We start from the raw sequence: 15,816 nt of genomic DNA, 5'->3' as shown, positions 1-15,816 counted from the left end.
GTCAGAAATGTTTGAAAAGATCAATGTATCAAAGTAAGATCAACGTACTGCTTTGTATGCCAAAAATGTAATTAAGAGACAGGTTTTTAAAAAAAATGCTGCCTTCCTCGGGGTGTGGGCAGTCGAAAAACATTGGTTTTGCTTTTTAAACTGTCTCTCTCGTCTTTGAAATAAAGTTCTTGTATGCGTGTATAAGCTATGAGTGTGAGCGCGGCCACTCTGATCTTTTCAGAGTCAACGGACTGGTGTGTGTTGCATGTCTTTGAACTTTGTCATAAATGTTTAATATCTTTGCCCAAAGTCATAACCCTGCTTTCCTCCACCTTCAATATGGCGTGCGTGCGTGCGTGCGTGCGTGCATGTGCGTGCATGTGCGCGCGTGTATGCGCGCACTCTCAGCTTTTTGTTTTCTGACGTGGTGGGGGCAGCGGTGGCCGAACGGTTTGCGGAGCGGTCTTGTTATCGGAAGGTCACCAGTTCGAATCCCCGGACCGGCACGTTAAAATTACCACCGCTGAAGTGCCCTTGAGCAAGGCATTGAACCCCTACCATGAAATGTTCTATGAGCAGGGTCTGGCTGTAAACAAGCATCTCGAGCTTAGTCCATTCACCCTGGGTAAACAAAGAACTTTGCTTTGCTTTGCTTTTGCTCTAAGGAAAAAAAAACAAGCTTTTGTGAATCAGTGTTGCAGAGACGTTGCACAGAAGATGGCTCAGCCATAGGACCTAGGCCCTGTTCTTATCTTACTGTACCTCAGTGGCAGGCAGCTCGTTGCAGCTCTCCCTCTGGGCTCTCTTGGGGTCACAGTGGATCAACATCCACTGAAGCTCAAACTGAAGAGGGAAAAAAAAGAGAGGCAATTGCAAGACAAGCAATTATAGAGGCACGGATTTTCAACAGCAGAAAATGTCCCGCTCATACGTTTCAGATTCGCACCGTTTGAGTTTGTCTCTGGGACAGATTTTCGGCGATTTATGCAGGCTTTTTCTTTTACTAATTCAAATCAATGCCCCCTATGGAGCTGGATAAGTAAATGCATGGTTCTGTTCTGCACGGCTGAGATGTTCTGTTGGCATTAACCCAGTTTGGGGCGGGAACCCCTTTTGGTGTTTCAAGCATTATGTTATACTTTAGCTATTGAAAAATAGCAGATCTACAAGCTCATAGCGCGCCACCGAGTGGCGCGCTACGAGCTTGTAGGTCTGCTATTTTTGAAAAATCGTAAAAATGTGGCGCAAATCTTTGAATATATATTCTTTCAAAGTGAATGTTTTTAACTCGGGTCTAAATGGATTAAGTGATCCCCCCCCCTCCCTTCTCCCAGTGCCATCCAGCTGAGCAGCTTTGCTGTGGCAGCAGCATCAGCAGCACTTTAGAGTTACAGCATGCAGAGCTCGGCATGTGGATAAACCCTTATTGGCCCATGGTTTGTTTGCACTTTGCAGCAGTGTTGTTTTCGTCGACTAATAAAACTAAGGTGAAAAATGTTTTCACCGACGAAAACTAAATGGAAATTAATTAACCCATTTTGACCTGATATCAGATTCTAAAAACGTCTTCTACATCGATTTTTCAAAAATAGCAGACCTACAAGCTCGTAGCGCGCCACTCGGTGGCGCGCTATGAGCTTGTAGATCTGCTATTTTTCAATAGCTAAAGCATAACATAATGCTAACACCAAAAGGGGTTCCCGCCCAAAATGGGTTAAATGAAAACTAAGCTATGATGACTAAAACTAAGACTAAATGTATTGACAGTTTCGTCAACAAATAAAAACTAGGAAGGGACTATAGTGGACAAGAGATCCAGTATAAGTCATTTTACAATTAGTTGCATGCTGAAAATAGCTGATCTACAAGCTTGTAGATCAGCAATTTTCAGCAAGTCATTACGACGGCATCAAGGCCCGCCAAAATACATTTTGTTCGACTAAATCAACTGTAGATTTAGTCGACTAAAATCTTATGATATTTAGTTGACTAAAACTAGACTAAACACTAAAACATTCCAGGTGACTAAAATGTGACTGAAACTAAATGAAAACTATTCAAGAGAGACTATGACTAAAAGTAAAATCAAAATTTGCTGCCAAAAAATTGCAAAAGTAACAGATCGACGCGCCTCGTTTTGCGCTTGTAGATCTGCTACGTTCTCTGATTGTATATTGTTGTATGTACAAATATATTTAAAAAATCACACCCGTGTGAACTGAGTGGTGTAAGGTATTATATAGCCTGTTCAGCTCTGACGTAATGAAATCAGCTCTGACGTAATGAAATCACACCCGGGTGAACTGGGTGACCGTAGCAACCATGCTCATTTTTTGCGCACAGACTAACAAAGCCAGTTGTAGGAGTGGTTTACACCACTCAAGTAATGAAATCACACCCGGGTGAACTGGGTGACCGTAGCAACCATGCTCATTTTTTGCGCACAGACTAACAAAGCCAGTTGTAGGAGTGGTTTACACCACTCAAGTAATGAAATCACACCCGGGTGAACTGGGTGACCGTAGCAACCATGCTCATTTTTTGCGCACAGACTAACAAAGCCAGTTGTAGGAGTGGTTTACACCACTCAAGTAATGAAATCACACCCGGGTGAACTGGGTGACCGTAGCAACCATGCTCATTTTTTGCGCACAGACTAACAAAGCCAGTTGTAGGAGTGGTTTACACCACTCAAAAAACAAAAAAATAAACAACGTAGACGATATGGTTGAATCACATTCAAATACATTTTTCGTATAGAGCAGTGGTTCCCCAAGTGGGGTCCGGGGACCCCCAGGGGTCCTTGAGGGAGTTCCAGGGGCCCCCCAGCTAAATGATAATTAGGAACCAAATGAGTTAAATTAAGCTTGTTTTGCCAATATAGTACATTGGGGTCCCAGGGATAGAAATGCCATTAAATAAGCCTAATTCAGGTCAAACCGGGGGGCCCTTGAAATGAAAATGGTTGAGAATATCTGCTAGAGCCGTAAAAATCTTCTCTTATGGGGGGGGGGTCCTTGGCATATATTTTCAAATGGGGGTCCGCGGGATAATAATGAGTATCATTTTGGGGGTCCTTGACATGAAAAGGTTTGGTGAACCACTGGTTATAGAGTGAAAAGAGGGTCACGTTTGGCACTCACCACCACGGAGGCATCGGCGTCGGTGTCCAGTCGGCCAATCAGAGTGTCTCCCTCCGTGTTGACGGGCCCTTTGCCCTTGATGGGTTTCTTGTCAACGGCTTGGCAGTCCACAGAGAGGGTGACCTGGTCTCGCTCCACACCGATCATCACCTGGTGCAGTGGGGGAAAGTTACCACGTACATTAACCCATACTTTAGCTATTGGAAAATAGCAGATCTACAAGCTCAAGCTCATAGCGCAAATAGCAGATCTACAAGCTCAAGCTCATAGCGCAAATAGCAGATCTACAAGCTCATAGCGTGGCACTCGGTGCCGCGCTACGAGCTTGTAGGTCTGCTATTTTTTGGTGGTGGTGCAATATATATTCTAATTCAGAGCGAACGTTTTTAACTCAAATCTTTGCTTCTGGGGGAGTCCTTGGAACAACATTTTCCGATGGGGGTCGGCGGCCAATTATATATATTTTTGGGGATCCTTGACATGACAAAAGGTTTTAAGAACGACTGGCGTTTGTAGAATCGTCCTCAGGTCGTAATATAAAGAAATGTGTTTTGCAAAAATCGGCCTCACGGTGGCGCTATAACAGGCCGCTGTGGAAAAATTGGGGGAGAGGTTTGTCGTTGGCATTCAGGGAGTGTGCAGTGCACAGTTTAGCATCGACCAGGCCAACGGTCTAGCCGATCTACAAGCTCACAATGCGTCGCAACGCGACGCATTGTGAGCTTGTAGATCTGCTATTTTCAATAGACTTTGTACACATTTTGAACTTGTGAAGTGGGACATTCTGCAATATGAGTACTTTTACTTTTAGTAAAGTACATTTTGATGCCAATACTTTTGTACTTTCACTCAAGTACATTTTCAATTCCGTACTTTTACTCGTAACGGAAGTAGTTCTAAATTGCAGTATTGGTATACTTTTACTTAAGCAAAACAATCGAGTACTTTTTCCACCCACTGACCTTGTGCCACTTGGTGTTGAAGAGCACCGACAGGCCGGGGAAGGTGACGGTCTGCAGGGTGCCGTCGGCGCCCATCAGGAAGTACTCCAGGGACTGCTGGTCGCCGTTGAGCCGCAGGCCCGCCTGCTTGCGTCCGTCCTCGTCCACGATCTGCCAGATGTTCCACACCTTGCTGACCGTGTTCTTGATCATGCGGAAGGTGGACATGAAGGCGTACTCGTCTGGGAAGCCCCGGGGGAAGTTCAGCCTGGAGGTGAAGAGAGGAGAAGGCGGTGGGATTACAAAATGTCTTCTAAAATCAGTTTTCAAAAAACCTGTTTGTATGTCAGTGGTTCTCAAACTATTTCATGTCAAGGTCCCCCAGAATGATTATATATTTGGCCGCAGACCCCCTTTTCTAAATATTGTTGTTCCAGAGGCAGAGACCCCTCCAGAAGCAAAGATTTGAGTTAAAAAGCGTTCACTGGGGAAGAATATAATATTCAAAGATTTGCACACATTTAAAAAAGATTTAAAAAATAAATAGCAGATAAGCTTGTAGCACCGAGTGCCGCGCTATATGAGCTTGTAGATCTGCTATTTTTTAACAGCTAAAGTTTAAAATGATCATGGTTAAATTGGTTAAAAGCTAAAGCGACACAAACACGTTCCCATCCTAAATGGGTTATTGTTACAGGCATAGAGTGAGAAGAAGAAAAGAAAAGAAGAAATATGTTTTTTGTTTGCAGCGGCATAGTGACCAAAATAAAATGTAATAACTCTATACAATACATACAGCAGTCAGCGAGTATAGCAGCAAATAGAGACAAAGGGCAGTATTATGCGTGTCTTAAGTACCAGGTCTTATGACTTAACTTAAGACATGGAGGCGTGGTCAATGCTGTTTGGCCACTCAGAATAGCCGAATGGCATTGATCACGCCTCCAGGTCTTAAGTTAAGTAATAAGACCTGGTACTTAAGACATGCATAATACTGCCCAAAGTGTCTCCACGCCTAACTGTAAATATTTTTTCAGCATGTCAAATGCTGTAAAAGTGCCCTGCGTCGTTGTCTTTGGCATAGCACGTCTGTATCTGAATGTCTATCTTTTCGTTTCCGTCAAGTGTACTTCCGGCTTACACCTGCTGCAACACAATTCCAGGCACTCCAACATAATAGCCTATAGCTCAACGGCAGTGGCACAGATAAGGATTGACATACTTCTTTATTGAACAATATGGACTAATACAGTACCAGTGTGTCTAGATGGGAAATGTTCGGTTTAAAAATGTTCGTGTTTGAAAGAAAACTATCATACACAGCCAAAAAAAAAACATAAATCACAGCCGTAAAAAAAATGACAGTATGTAATAATAATTCCAAAAGGATATTTATTATTGTAAGAAACAACATTGTTTCAAAACACGGCTACTTGAGAAAAAATGGCTTTACACTTTGGCAAACACTTTGAAAAAAGTACAGACATTAAAGGAGCAGTGCATGGCTATTTGGGGAATAGCGAGACGTTCAGAGATACACCGTTGTCAGGATGGATGTGGAATGCTACAACAGTGACCTGTGTCATTGTCAACTTGTCAAAGCCTGGCTGTGTGGAACAGGCCAGGGGTACATACTGTACAGACGAGATAGATAGAGCTCTATTGATCCTGAGGGAAATGTAGTTGTCCCAGCAGCACCACCACCACACAAAGGATATTCACTACAGGTGACGTTGATGGTTTTACAGCTCCAGTCAGTGTTGATTTCATTGACTAAAACGAAAAATGTTCGTCGACTAACTTTTTTCACTGACGAAAACAAATGAAAACTAAGCTATGATTAAAACTAAGAGTAAATATATTGACAATTTCGTCAACAAATAAAAATGCTAGGAAGGGGACACTTGGTTGCATGCTGAAAAAAACAGACATTACGACGGCATCAAGGCCAGCCAAAATACATTTTAGTCGACTAAATCAACTGTAGATTTAGTCGACTAAAATCTTATGATGTTTAGTCGACTAAAACTAGACTAACACTAAAACATTCCAGGTGACTAAAATGTTACTAAAACTAAGTCACATGTGCCAAAAACAACACTGGGTCGAAAACAGGCGGTGGATCCTATTGGTTCAACGATATGAGAAGTGCACATTTTCAGAGCATTATCCGTGGTCATCATATGGGCATATGGTCGTAACGAGCTATGCCAAAACAATTGGAACATTTCCATTTTTTGTGTATTTTCATATCAAAAGTCCATAAAAAGACACATTTATTTACTTCCTTTGAACGAAATGTGATGCGTGATGATGAGGCTTTAAGTGGTTAAATGTGTTAACATTGTTAAGTGGTGCAACCACTTCCTTAAGTGACTTTGAGTGTGGGTGGCTGGGTGGGTGGCTGGCTGGGTGCGTCTGAGCACGAAAACAGCATGGTTGTTTTTCACCACCTGTGCGCAACCTAACCCACACACAAACACACACGCACATATTAACTGTATATATGGTGATTTTAGGTGTGCCAGTACAGTACAGTACAGTACAGTACAGTACAGTACAGTACAGTACAGTACAGTACAGTACAGTACAGTACCGTACCCCCGGGGACCCCCACACACCCCTTACTTCACACGGGTGTGATTTTTTTTGTTTTGCCACATCGAAAGCATATCTATTCTTTCTCCCTCATTGAGAAATTCTGGAAGCATGAATATTAAAATCTACAAATGTCACAGGCCTCACACGCCGCCCACCACGTTCATAATAAAGTGGTTTCACCAAGTGGCTTATTTGCATAATGGCTCAGACAAAAACAGAGAATCTCCACCTTCAGTGGATGAATGTAGTGTAAAGTAACTAATTACATTTAGTTTAATCAGGTACTGAGGCAAATATTGTACTTTTACTCCAGTCTACAATTATTTGAAAACTTTTGTATAGTCACTATACAAAAGTTTTCAAATAGTGGAATGGTTACTAACCACTGGTAACCACTGGTAACCACTATACTATAGTATAATGGTTACCAGTTATATGTTATATGTTCAAAGCATTTCCCATCACAGTCTTTTAGAGTCACATTTTAAAAAAAAGTTATAATTGCATCAAAGGAGGCAAAGAGGCCTTTTATATCAGGCCACTGTGTTATAAATACTATAGTGGTTACTTTGTATGTAGATTTGACAAAACATGTACTAACTTACTTCAGCCCTATGCATACTTGGGATATTTGAAAATAGATCATATATTTTCTAAAAATGGAAAGTTGGAAAAAAACGGGACATTTTGCAAAAAATACCTTCGTACTTTTACCCAAGTACATTTTAAATACTGGACTTTTGCGACATGCGACTTTCTCTACAGCATGATTGTGGTATTGGTACTTTTACTTAAGTACAATATATGAGCACTTCTTCCACCAAAGTAGGCGACATTATAACAATCTGTATCAGTTATACTTCCAAAGAGGAGAGAACTGTAGTAAAACAAAAAAATAAATAATTAAAGGCAATGTTCAAAGCATTTCCCATCATAGTCTTTTACAGTCAAATTTAAAAAAAAGTTATAATTGCATCAAAGGAGGCAAAGAGGCCTTTTATATCAGGCCACTGTGTTATAAATCAAAAAGCGTCTCTCATCAATGCTTCAATTACTGCACGCCGACCTGCTTACTGCTTAGCATGGAAAAACTACTCAAATGTTTTACTTAAGTAAAAGTATCAATACTCCAATATATAAATACTCTGTAAAACAAGTAAAAGTTCAGAATTCTAAATATACTTTACAAAAGTATCAAATGTATTTAAAGTACCAAAAGTAGAAAGTACTCGATATTGCATTATGCAGAATGTCCCATGTCAAGTTTTCAAATGAATGAAAATAGCCGATCTACAAGCTGACAATAACAATGGCCAAAATGTAGGGCTGAAGTGGGTATATGTTTTGTAATAATAATCCAAATCTACAAAGTATAACTAACAACTAATTAAGCTGTCAAATAAATGTAGTGGAGTAAAAGTACAATATTTGGATCATCTGAGATGTAGTGGAGTAGAAGTAAAAGTAACTCCTTATAGGTTTGTGCTCTCTCTGTGTGTTTTAACAAGCCTCCAGGCTCCATAGGCGGTGTATTTATGAATGGGAGCTGCAGTGCAGCCAGCCTTTTACCGTCTAGTAAAGGGATCAAGGTGAACCAATAAAGAAAAGGAGTTTCCTGTAAGCCAGTAAAACAAATGAAGACCACTCGCTCTCCAATGTTGCCTGGAGTGAGAAATCCTCCTTATATACAGGCAAGCTTTTTAACCACTTCTAGACTGCAGTCCCTATTTTGGGCACGTCATGTTCAAAAAACGTTTTCGTGCTCAGACGCACCCACCCAGCCACCCACACACATAGCTCCGTAAGGGAGTGGTTGCACCACTCAAAAAATTGTATAGCTGCGCTCAAATCACAGTGTGAGGGACTGTGGACTCAAGGCTAAGCATGTATTTACTTCATGTCCGGGGTGACAGCCACGCAGGCCGAACTGGCATTCACAACACCTGCTGTCAGGGAGTTACACAACGTTATTCTGAGAAAAGCCAGGCTGCTGGAGGCAATGCAGGAGCAGAACACTGAGCACAGACCAAGAAGCACCTGAGGTCATGTCTGGCAGCAGCTGTAGCAGTGTTGCCGGATTGTTGCGAGAGAAATAAGCAACCTGCAGGTCATATGGAATCAAAACCAAAAGAAGCGACTAGTATTAATAGGCTACGACTATTTGAAAAATAGCCGATTTACAAGGTCAGTACAGAAGTGCTATTTCACTGTGGCTGGGTCGGGCTGGGTGAGTTCAGTACAGAAGTGCTATTTCACCATGTCTGGGTCGGGCTGGGTGAGTTCAGTACAGAAGTGGTATTTCACCGTGGCTGGGTCGGGCTGGGTGAGTTCAGAACAGAAGTGCTATTTCACTGTGGCTGGGTCGGGCTGGGTGAGTTCAGTACAGAAGTGGTATTTCACCGTGGCTGGGTCGGGCTGGGTGAGTTCAGAACAGAAGTGCTATTTCACTGTGGCTGGGTCGGGCTGGGTGAGTTCAGTACAGAAGTGCTATTTCACCGTGTCTGGGTCGGGCTGGGTGAGTTCAGTACAGAAGTGCTATTTCACCGTGTCTGGGTCGGGCTGGGTGAGTTCAGTACAGAAGTGCTATTTCACCGTGTCTGGGTCGGGCTGGGTGAGTTCAGTACAGAAGTGCTATTTCACCGTGTCTGGGTCGGGCTGGGTGAGTTCAGTACAGAAGTGCTATTTCACCGTGTCTGGGTCGGGCTGGGTGAGTTCAGTACAGAAGTGCTATTTCACCGTGTCTGGGTCGGGCTGGGTGAGTTCAGTACAGAAGTGCTATTTCACCGTGTCTGGGTCGGGCTGGGTGAGTTCAGTACAGAAGTGCTATTTCACCGTGTCTGGGTCGGGCTGGGCGAGTTCAGTACAGAAGTGCTATTTCACCGTGTCTGGGTCGGGCTGGGTGAGTTCAGTACAGAAGTGCTATTTCACTGTGGCTGGGTCGGGCTGGGTGAGTTCAGTACAGAAGTGCTATTTCACCGTGGCTGGGTCGGGCTGGGTGAGTTCAGTACAGAAGTGCTATTTCACCGTGGCTGGGTCGGGCTGGGTGAGTTCAGTACAGAAGTGCTATTTCACCGTGTCTGGGTCGGGCTGGGCGAGTTCAGTACAGAAGTGCTATTTCACCGTGTCTGGGTCGGGCTGGGTGAGTTCAGTACAGAAGTGCTATTTCACCGTGTCTGGGTCGGGCTGGGTGAGTTCAGTACAGAAGTGCTATTTCACCGTGTCTGGGTCGGGCTGGGTGAGTTCAGTACAGAAGTGCTATTTCACCGTGTCTGGGTCGGGCTGGGTGAGTTCAGTACAGAAGTGCTATTTCACCATGGCTGGGTCGGGCTGGGTGAGTTCAGTACAGAAGTGCTATTTCACCGTGGCTGGGTCGGGCTGGGTGAGTTCAGTACAGAAGTGCTATTTCACCGTGGCTGGGTCGGGCTGGGTGAGTTCAGTACAGAAGTGCTATTTCACCGTGGCTGGGTCGGGCTGGGTGAGTTCAGTACAGAAGTGCTATTTCACCGTGGCTGGGTCAGGCTGGGTGAGTTCAGTACAGAAGTGCTATTTCACCATGGCTGGGTCGGGCTGGGTGAGTTCAGTACAGAAGTGCTATTTCACCGTGTCTGGGTCGGGCTGGGTGAGTTCAGTACAGAAGTGCTATTTCACCATGGCTGGGTCGGGCTGGGTGAGTTCAGTACAGAAGTGCTATTTCACCGTGGCTGGGTCAGGCTGGGTGAGTTCAGTACAGAAGTGCTATTTCACCGTGGCTGGGTCGGGCTGAGTTCAGTACAGAAGTGCTATTTCACCATGGCTGGGTCGGGCTGGGTGAGTTCAGTACAGAAGTGCTATTTCACCATGGCTGGGTCGGGCTGGGTGAGTTCAGTACAGAAGTGCTATTTCACCATGGCTGGGTCGGGCTGGGTGAGTTCAGTACAGAAGTGCTATTTCACCGTGTCTGGGTCGGGCTGGGTGAGTTCAGTACAGAAGTGCTATTTCACCATGGCTGGGTCGGGCTGGGTGAGTTCAGTACAGAAGTGCTATTTCACCGTGTCTGGGTCGGGCTGGGTGAGTTCAGTACAGAAGTGCTATTTCACCGTGTCTGGGTCGGGCTGGGTGAGTTCAGTACAGAAGTGCTATTTCACCGTGTCTGGGTCGGGCTGGGTGAGTTCAGTACAGAAGTGCTATTTCACCGTGTCTGGGTCGGGCTGGGTGAGTTCAGTACAGAAGTGCTATTTCACCATGGCTGGGTCGGGCTGGGTGAGTTCAGTACAGAAGTGCTATTTCACCGTGTCTGGGTCGGGCTGGGTGAGTTCAGTACAGAAGTGCTATTTCACCGTGTCTGGGTCGGGCTGGGTGAGTTCAGTACAGAAGTGCTATTTCACCGTGTCTGGGTCGGGCTGGGCGAGTTCAGTACAGAAGTGCTATTTCACCGTGTCTGGGTCGGGCTGGGCGAGTTCAGTACAGAAGTGCTATTTCACCGTGTCTGGGTCGGGCTGGGCGAGTTCAGTACAGAAGTGCTATTTCACCGTGTCTGGGTCGGGCTGGGTGAGTTCAGTACAGAAGTGCTATTTCACTGTGGCTGGGTCGGGCTGGGTGAGTTCAGTACAGAAGTGCTATTTCACCGTGTCTGGGTCGGGCTGGGTGAGTTCAGTACAGAAGTGCTATTTCACCGTGTCTGGGTCGGGCTGGGTGAGTTCAGTACAGAAGTGCTATTTCACCGTGTCTGGGTCGGGCTGGGTGAGTTCAGTACAGAAGTGCTATTTCACCGTGTCTGGGTCGGGCTGGGCGAGTTCAGTACAGAAGTGCTATTTCACCGTGTCTGGGTCGGGCTGGGCGAGTTCAGTACAGAAGTGCTATTTCACCGTGTCTGGGTCGGGCTGGGTGAGTTCAGTACAGAAGTGCTATTTCACCATGGCTGGGTCGGGCTGGGTGAGTTCAGTACAGAAGTGCTATTTCACCGTGTCTGGGTCGGGCTGGGTGAGTTCAGTACAGAAGTGCTATTTCACCGTGGCTGGGTCGGGCTGGGTGAGTTCAGTACAGAAGTGCTATTTCACTGTGGCTGGGTCGGGCTGGGTGAGTTCAGTACAGAAGTGCTATTTCACTGTGGCTGGGTCGGGCTGGGTGAGTTCAGTACAGAAGTGCTATTTCACCGTGTCTGGGTCGGGCTGGGCGAGTTCAGTACAGAAGTGCTATTTCACTGTGGCTGGGTCGGGCTGGGTGAGTTCAGTACAGAAGTGCTATTTCACCGTGTCTGGGTCGGGCTGGGTGAGTTCAGTACAGAAGTGCTATTTCACTGTGGCTGGGTCGGGCTGGGTGAGTTCAGTACAGAAGTGCTATTTCACCGTGTCTGGGTCGGGCTGGGTGAGTTCAGTACAGAAGTGCTATTTCACCGTGTCTGGGTCGGGCTGGGTGAGTTCAGTACAGAAGTGCTATTTCACCGTGTCTGGGTCGGGCTGGGCGAGTTCAGTACAGAAGTGCTATTTCACCGTGTCTGGGTCGGGCTGGGCGAGTTCAGTACAGAAGTGCTATTTCACCGTGTCTGGGTCGGGCTGGGCGAGTTCAGTACAGAAGTGCTATTTCACCGTGTCTGGGTCGGGCTGGGTGAGTTCAGTACAGAAGTGCTATTTCACCGTGTCTGGGTCGGGCTGGGTGAGTTCAGTACAGAAGTGCTATTTCACCGTGTCTGGGTCGGGCTGGGCGAGTTCAGTACAGAAGTGCTATTTCACCGTGTCTGGGTCGGGCTGGGTGAGTTCAGTACAGAAGTGCTATTTCACCGTGTCTGGGTCGGGCTGGGCGAGTTCAGTACAGAAGTGCTATTTCACCGTGGCTGGGTCGGGCTGGGCGAGTTCAGTACAGAAGTGCTATTTCACCGTGTCTGGGTCGGGCTGGGCGAGTTCAGTACAGAAGTGCTATTTCACCGTGTCTGGGTCGGGCTGGGTGAGTTCAGTACAGAAGTGCTATTTCACCGTGTCTGGGTCGGGCTGGGTGAGTTCAGTACAGAAGTGCTATTTCACCGTGTCTGGGTCGGGCTGGGTGAGTTCAGTACAGAAGTGCTATTTCACCGTGTCTGGGTCGGGCTGGGTGAGTTCAGTACAGAAGTGCTATTTCACCGTGTCTGGGTCGGGCTGGGTGAGTTCAGTACAGAAGTGCTATTTCACTGTGGCTGGGTCGGGCTGGGTGAGTTCAGTACAGAAGTGCTATTTCACTGTGGCTGGGTCGGGCTGGGTGAGTTCAGTACAGAAGTGCTATTTCACCATGTCTGGGTCGGGCTGGGTGAGTTCAGTACAGAAGTGCTATTTCACCGTGTCTGGGTCGGGCTGGGTGAGTTCAGTACAGAAGTGCTATTTCACCGTGTCTGGGTCGGGCTGGGCGAGTTCAGTACAGAAGTGCTATTTCACCGTGTCTGGGTCGGGCTGGGTGAGTTCAGTACAGAAGTGCTATTTCACCGTGGCTGGGTCGGGCTGGGTGAGTTCAGTACAGAAGTGCTATTTCACCATGTCTGGGTCGGGCTGGGTGAGTTCAGTACAGAAGTGGTATTTCACCGTGGCTGGGTCGGGCTGGGTGAGTTCAGAACAGAAGTGCTATTTCACCGTGGCTGGGTCGGGCTGGGTGAGTTCAGTACAGAAGTGGTATTTCACCGTGGCTGGGTCGGGCTGGGTGAGTTCAGAACAGAAGTGCTATTTCACCGTGGCTGGGTCGGGCTGGGTGAGTTCAGTACAGAAGTGCTATTTCACCGTGTCTGGGTCGGGCTGGGTGAGTTCAGTACAGAAGTGCTATTTCACCGTGTCTGGGTCGGGCTGGGTGAGTTCAGTACAGAAGTGCTATTTCACCGTGTCTGGGTCGGGCTGGGTGAGTTCAGTACAGAAGTGCTATTTCACCGTGGCTGGGTCGGGCTGGGTGAGTTCAGTACAGAAGTGCTATTTCACCGTGGCTGGGTCGGGCTGGGTGAGTTCAGTACAGAAGTGCTATTTCACCGTGGCTGGGTCGGGCTGGGTGAGTTCAGTACAGAAGTGCTATTTCACCATGGCTGGGTCGGGCTGGGTGAGTTCAGTACAGAAGTGCTATTTCACCGTGGCTGGGTCAGGCTGGGTGAGTTCAGTACAGAAGTGCTATTTCACCGTGGCTGGGTCGGGCTGGGTGAGTTCAGTACAGAAGTGCTATTTCACCATGGCTGGGTCGGGCTGGGTGAGTTCAGTACAGAAGTGCTATTTCACCATGGCTGGGTCGGGCTGGGTGAGTTCAGTACAGAAGTGCTATTTCACCGTGTCTGGGTCGGGCTGGGTGAGTTCAGTACAGAAGTGCTATTTCACCATGGCTGGGTCGGGCTGGGTGAGTTCAGTACAGAAGTGCTATTTCACTGTGTCTGGGTCGGGCTGGGTGAGTTCAGTACAGAAGTGCTATTTCACCGTGTCTGGGTCGGGCTGGGTGAGTTCAGTACAGAAGTGCTATTTCACCGTGGCTGGGTCGGGCTGGGTGAGTTCAGTACAGAAGTGCTATTTCACCGTGTCTGGGTCGGGCTGGGTGAGTTCAGTACAGAAGTGCTATTTCACCGTGTCTGGGTCGGGCTGGGTGAGTTCAGTACAGAAGTGCTATTTCACCGTGTCTGGGTCGGGCTGGGTGAGTTCAGTACAGAAGTGCTATTTCACCGTGTCTGGGTCGGGCTGGGTGAGTTCAGTACAGAAGTGCTATTTCACCGTGTCTGGGTCGGGCTGGGTGAGTTCAGTACAGAAGTGCTATTTCACCATGGCTGGGTCGGGCTGGGTGAGTTCAGTACAGAAGTGCTATTTCACCGTGTCTGGGTCGGGCTGGGTGAGTTCAGTACAGAAGTGCTATTTCACCGTGTCTGGGTCGGGCTGGGTGAGTTCAGTACAGAAGTGCTATTTCACCGTGTCTGGGTCGGGCTGGGCGAGTTCAGTACAGAAGTGCTATTTCACCGTGTCTGGGTCGGGCTGGGTGAGTTCAGTACAGAAGTGCTATTTCACCGTGTCTGGGTCGGGCTGGGCGAGTTCAGTACAGAAGTGCTATTTCACCGTGGCTGGGTCGGGCTGGGTGAGTTCAGTACAGAAGTGCTATTTCACTGTGGCTGGGTCGGGCTGGGTGAGTTCAGTACAGAAGTGCTATTTCACTGTGGCTGGGTCGGGCTGGGTGAGTTCAGTACAGAAGTGCTATTTCACCGTGGCTGGGTCGGGCTGGGTGAGTTCAGTACAGAAGTGCTATTTCACCGTGGCTGGGTCGGGCTGGGTGAGTTCAGTACAGAAGTGCTATTTCACTGTGGCTGGGTCGGGCTGGGTGAGTTCAGTACAGAAGTGCTATTTCACCGTGTCTGGGTCGGGCTGGGCGAGTTCAGTACAGAAGTGCTATTTCACTGTGGCTGGGTCGGGCTGGGTGAGTTCAGTACAGAAGTGCTATTTCACCGTGTCTGGGTCGGGCTGGGTGAGTTCAGTACAGAAGTGCTATTTCACCGTGTCTGGGTCGGGCTGGGTGAGTTCAGTACAGAAGTGCTATTTCACCGTGTCTGGGTCGGGCTGGGTGAGTTCAGTACAGAAGTGCTATTTCACCGTGTCTGGGTCGGGCTGGGTGAGTTCAGTACAGAAGTGCTATTTCACTGTGGCTGGGTCGGGCTGGGTGAGTTCAGTACAGAAGTGCTATTTCACCGTGTCTGGGTCGGGCTGGGTGAGTTCAGTACAGAAGTGCTATTTCACCGTGTCTGGGTCGGGCTGGGTGAGTTCAGTACAGAAGTGCTATTTCACCGTGTCTGGGTCGGGCTGGGCGAGTTCAGTACAGAAGTGCTATTTCACCATGGCTGGGTCGGGCTGGGTGAGTTCAGTACAGAAGTGTTATTTCACCGTGTCTGGGTCGGGCTGGGTGAGTTCAGTACAGAAGTGCTATTTCACCGTGGCTGGGTCGGGCTGGGTGAGTTCAGTACAGAAGTGCTATTTCACTGTGGCTGGGTCGGGCTGGGTGAGTTCAGTACAGAAGTGCTATTTCACTGTGGCTGGGTCGGGCTGGGTGAGTTCAGTACAGAAGTGCTATTTCACCGTGTCTGGGTCGGGCTGGGCGAGTTCAGTACAGAAGTGCTATTTCACTGTGGCTGGGTCGGGCTGGGTGAGTTCAGTACAGAAGTGCTATTTCACCGTGTCTGGGTCGGGCTGGGTGAG

At 47.4% G+C, this 15,816-nt stretch overlaps 1 protein-coding gene across 7 annotated transcripts in view; it reads right to left on the bottom strand.

The window, feature by feature from the left end:
• col9a1c (collagen, type IX, alpha 1c) overlaps positions 1 to 15,816 on the bottom strand; it is a 90,575-nt gene that overhangs the window by 41,452 nt on the left and 33,307 nt on the right. For all 7 annotated transcript variants that reach the window (XM_079521843.1, XM_079521847.1, XM_079521844.1 and 4 more), the window contains 3 exons: positions 4,097 to 4,343; positions 3,135 to 3,284; positions 754 to 834 (listed from right to left, as the gene is read on the bottom strand). In XM_079521843.1, coding sequence (XP_079377969.1) covers positions 754 to 834; positions 3,135 to 3,284; positions 4,097 to 4,343 — 478 coding nt within the window. The remainder of the gene's footprint in view (positions 1 to 753; positions 835 to 3,134; positions 3,285 to 4,096; positions 4,344 to 15,816) is intronic.

This window comes from Electrona antarctica, assembly GCF_951216825.1.
Source record: "Electrona antarctica genome assembly, chromosome: 15".
Classification (NCBI taxonomy): Eukaryota; Metazoa; Chordata; class Actinopteri; order Myctophiformes; family Myctophidae; genus Electrona; species Electrona antarctica.
This window is presented reverse-complemented; position numbering and strand designations above follow the sequence as displayed.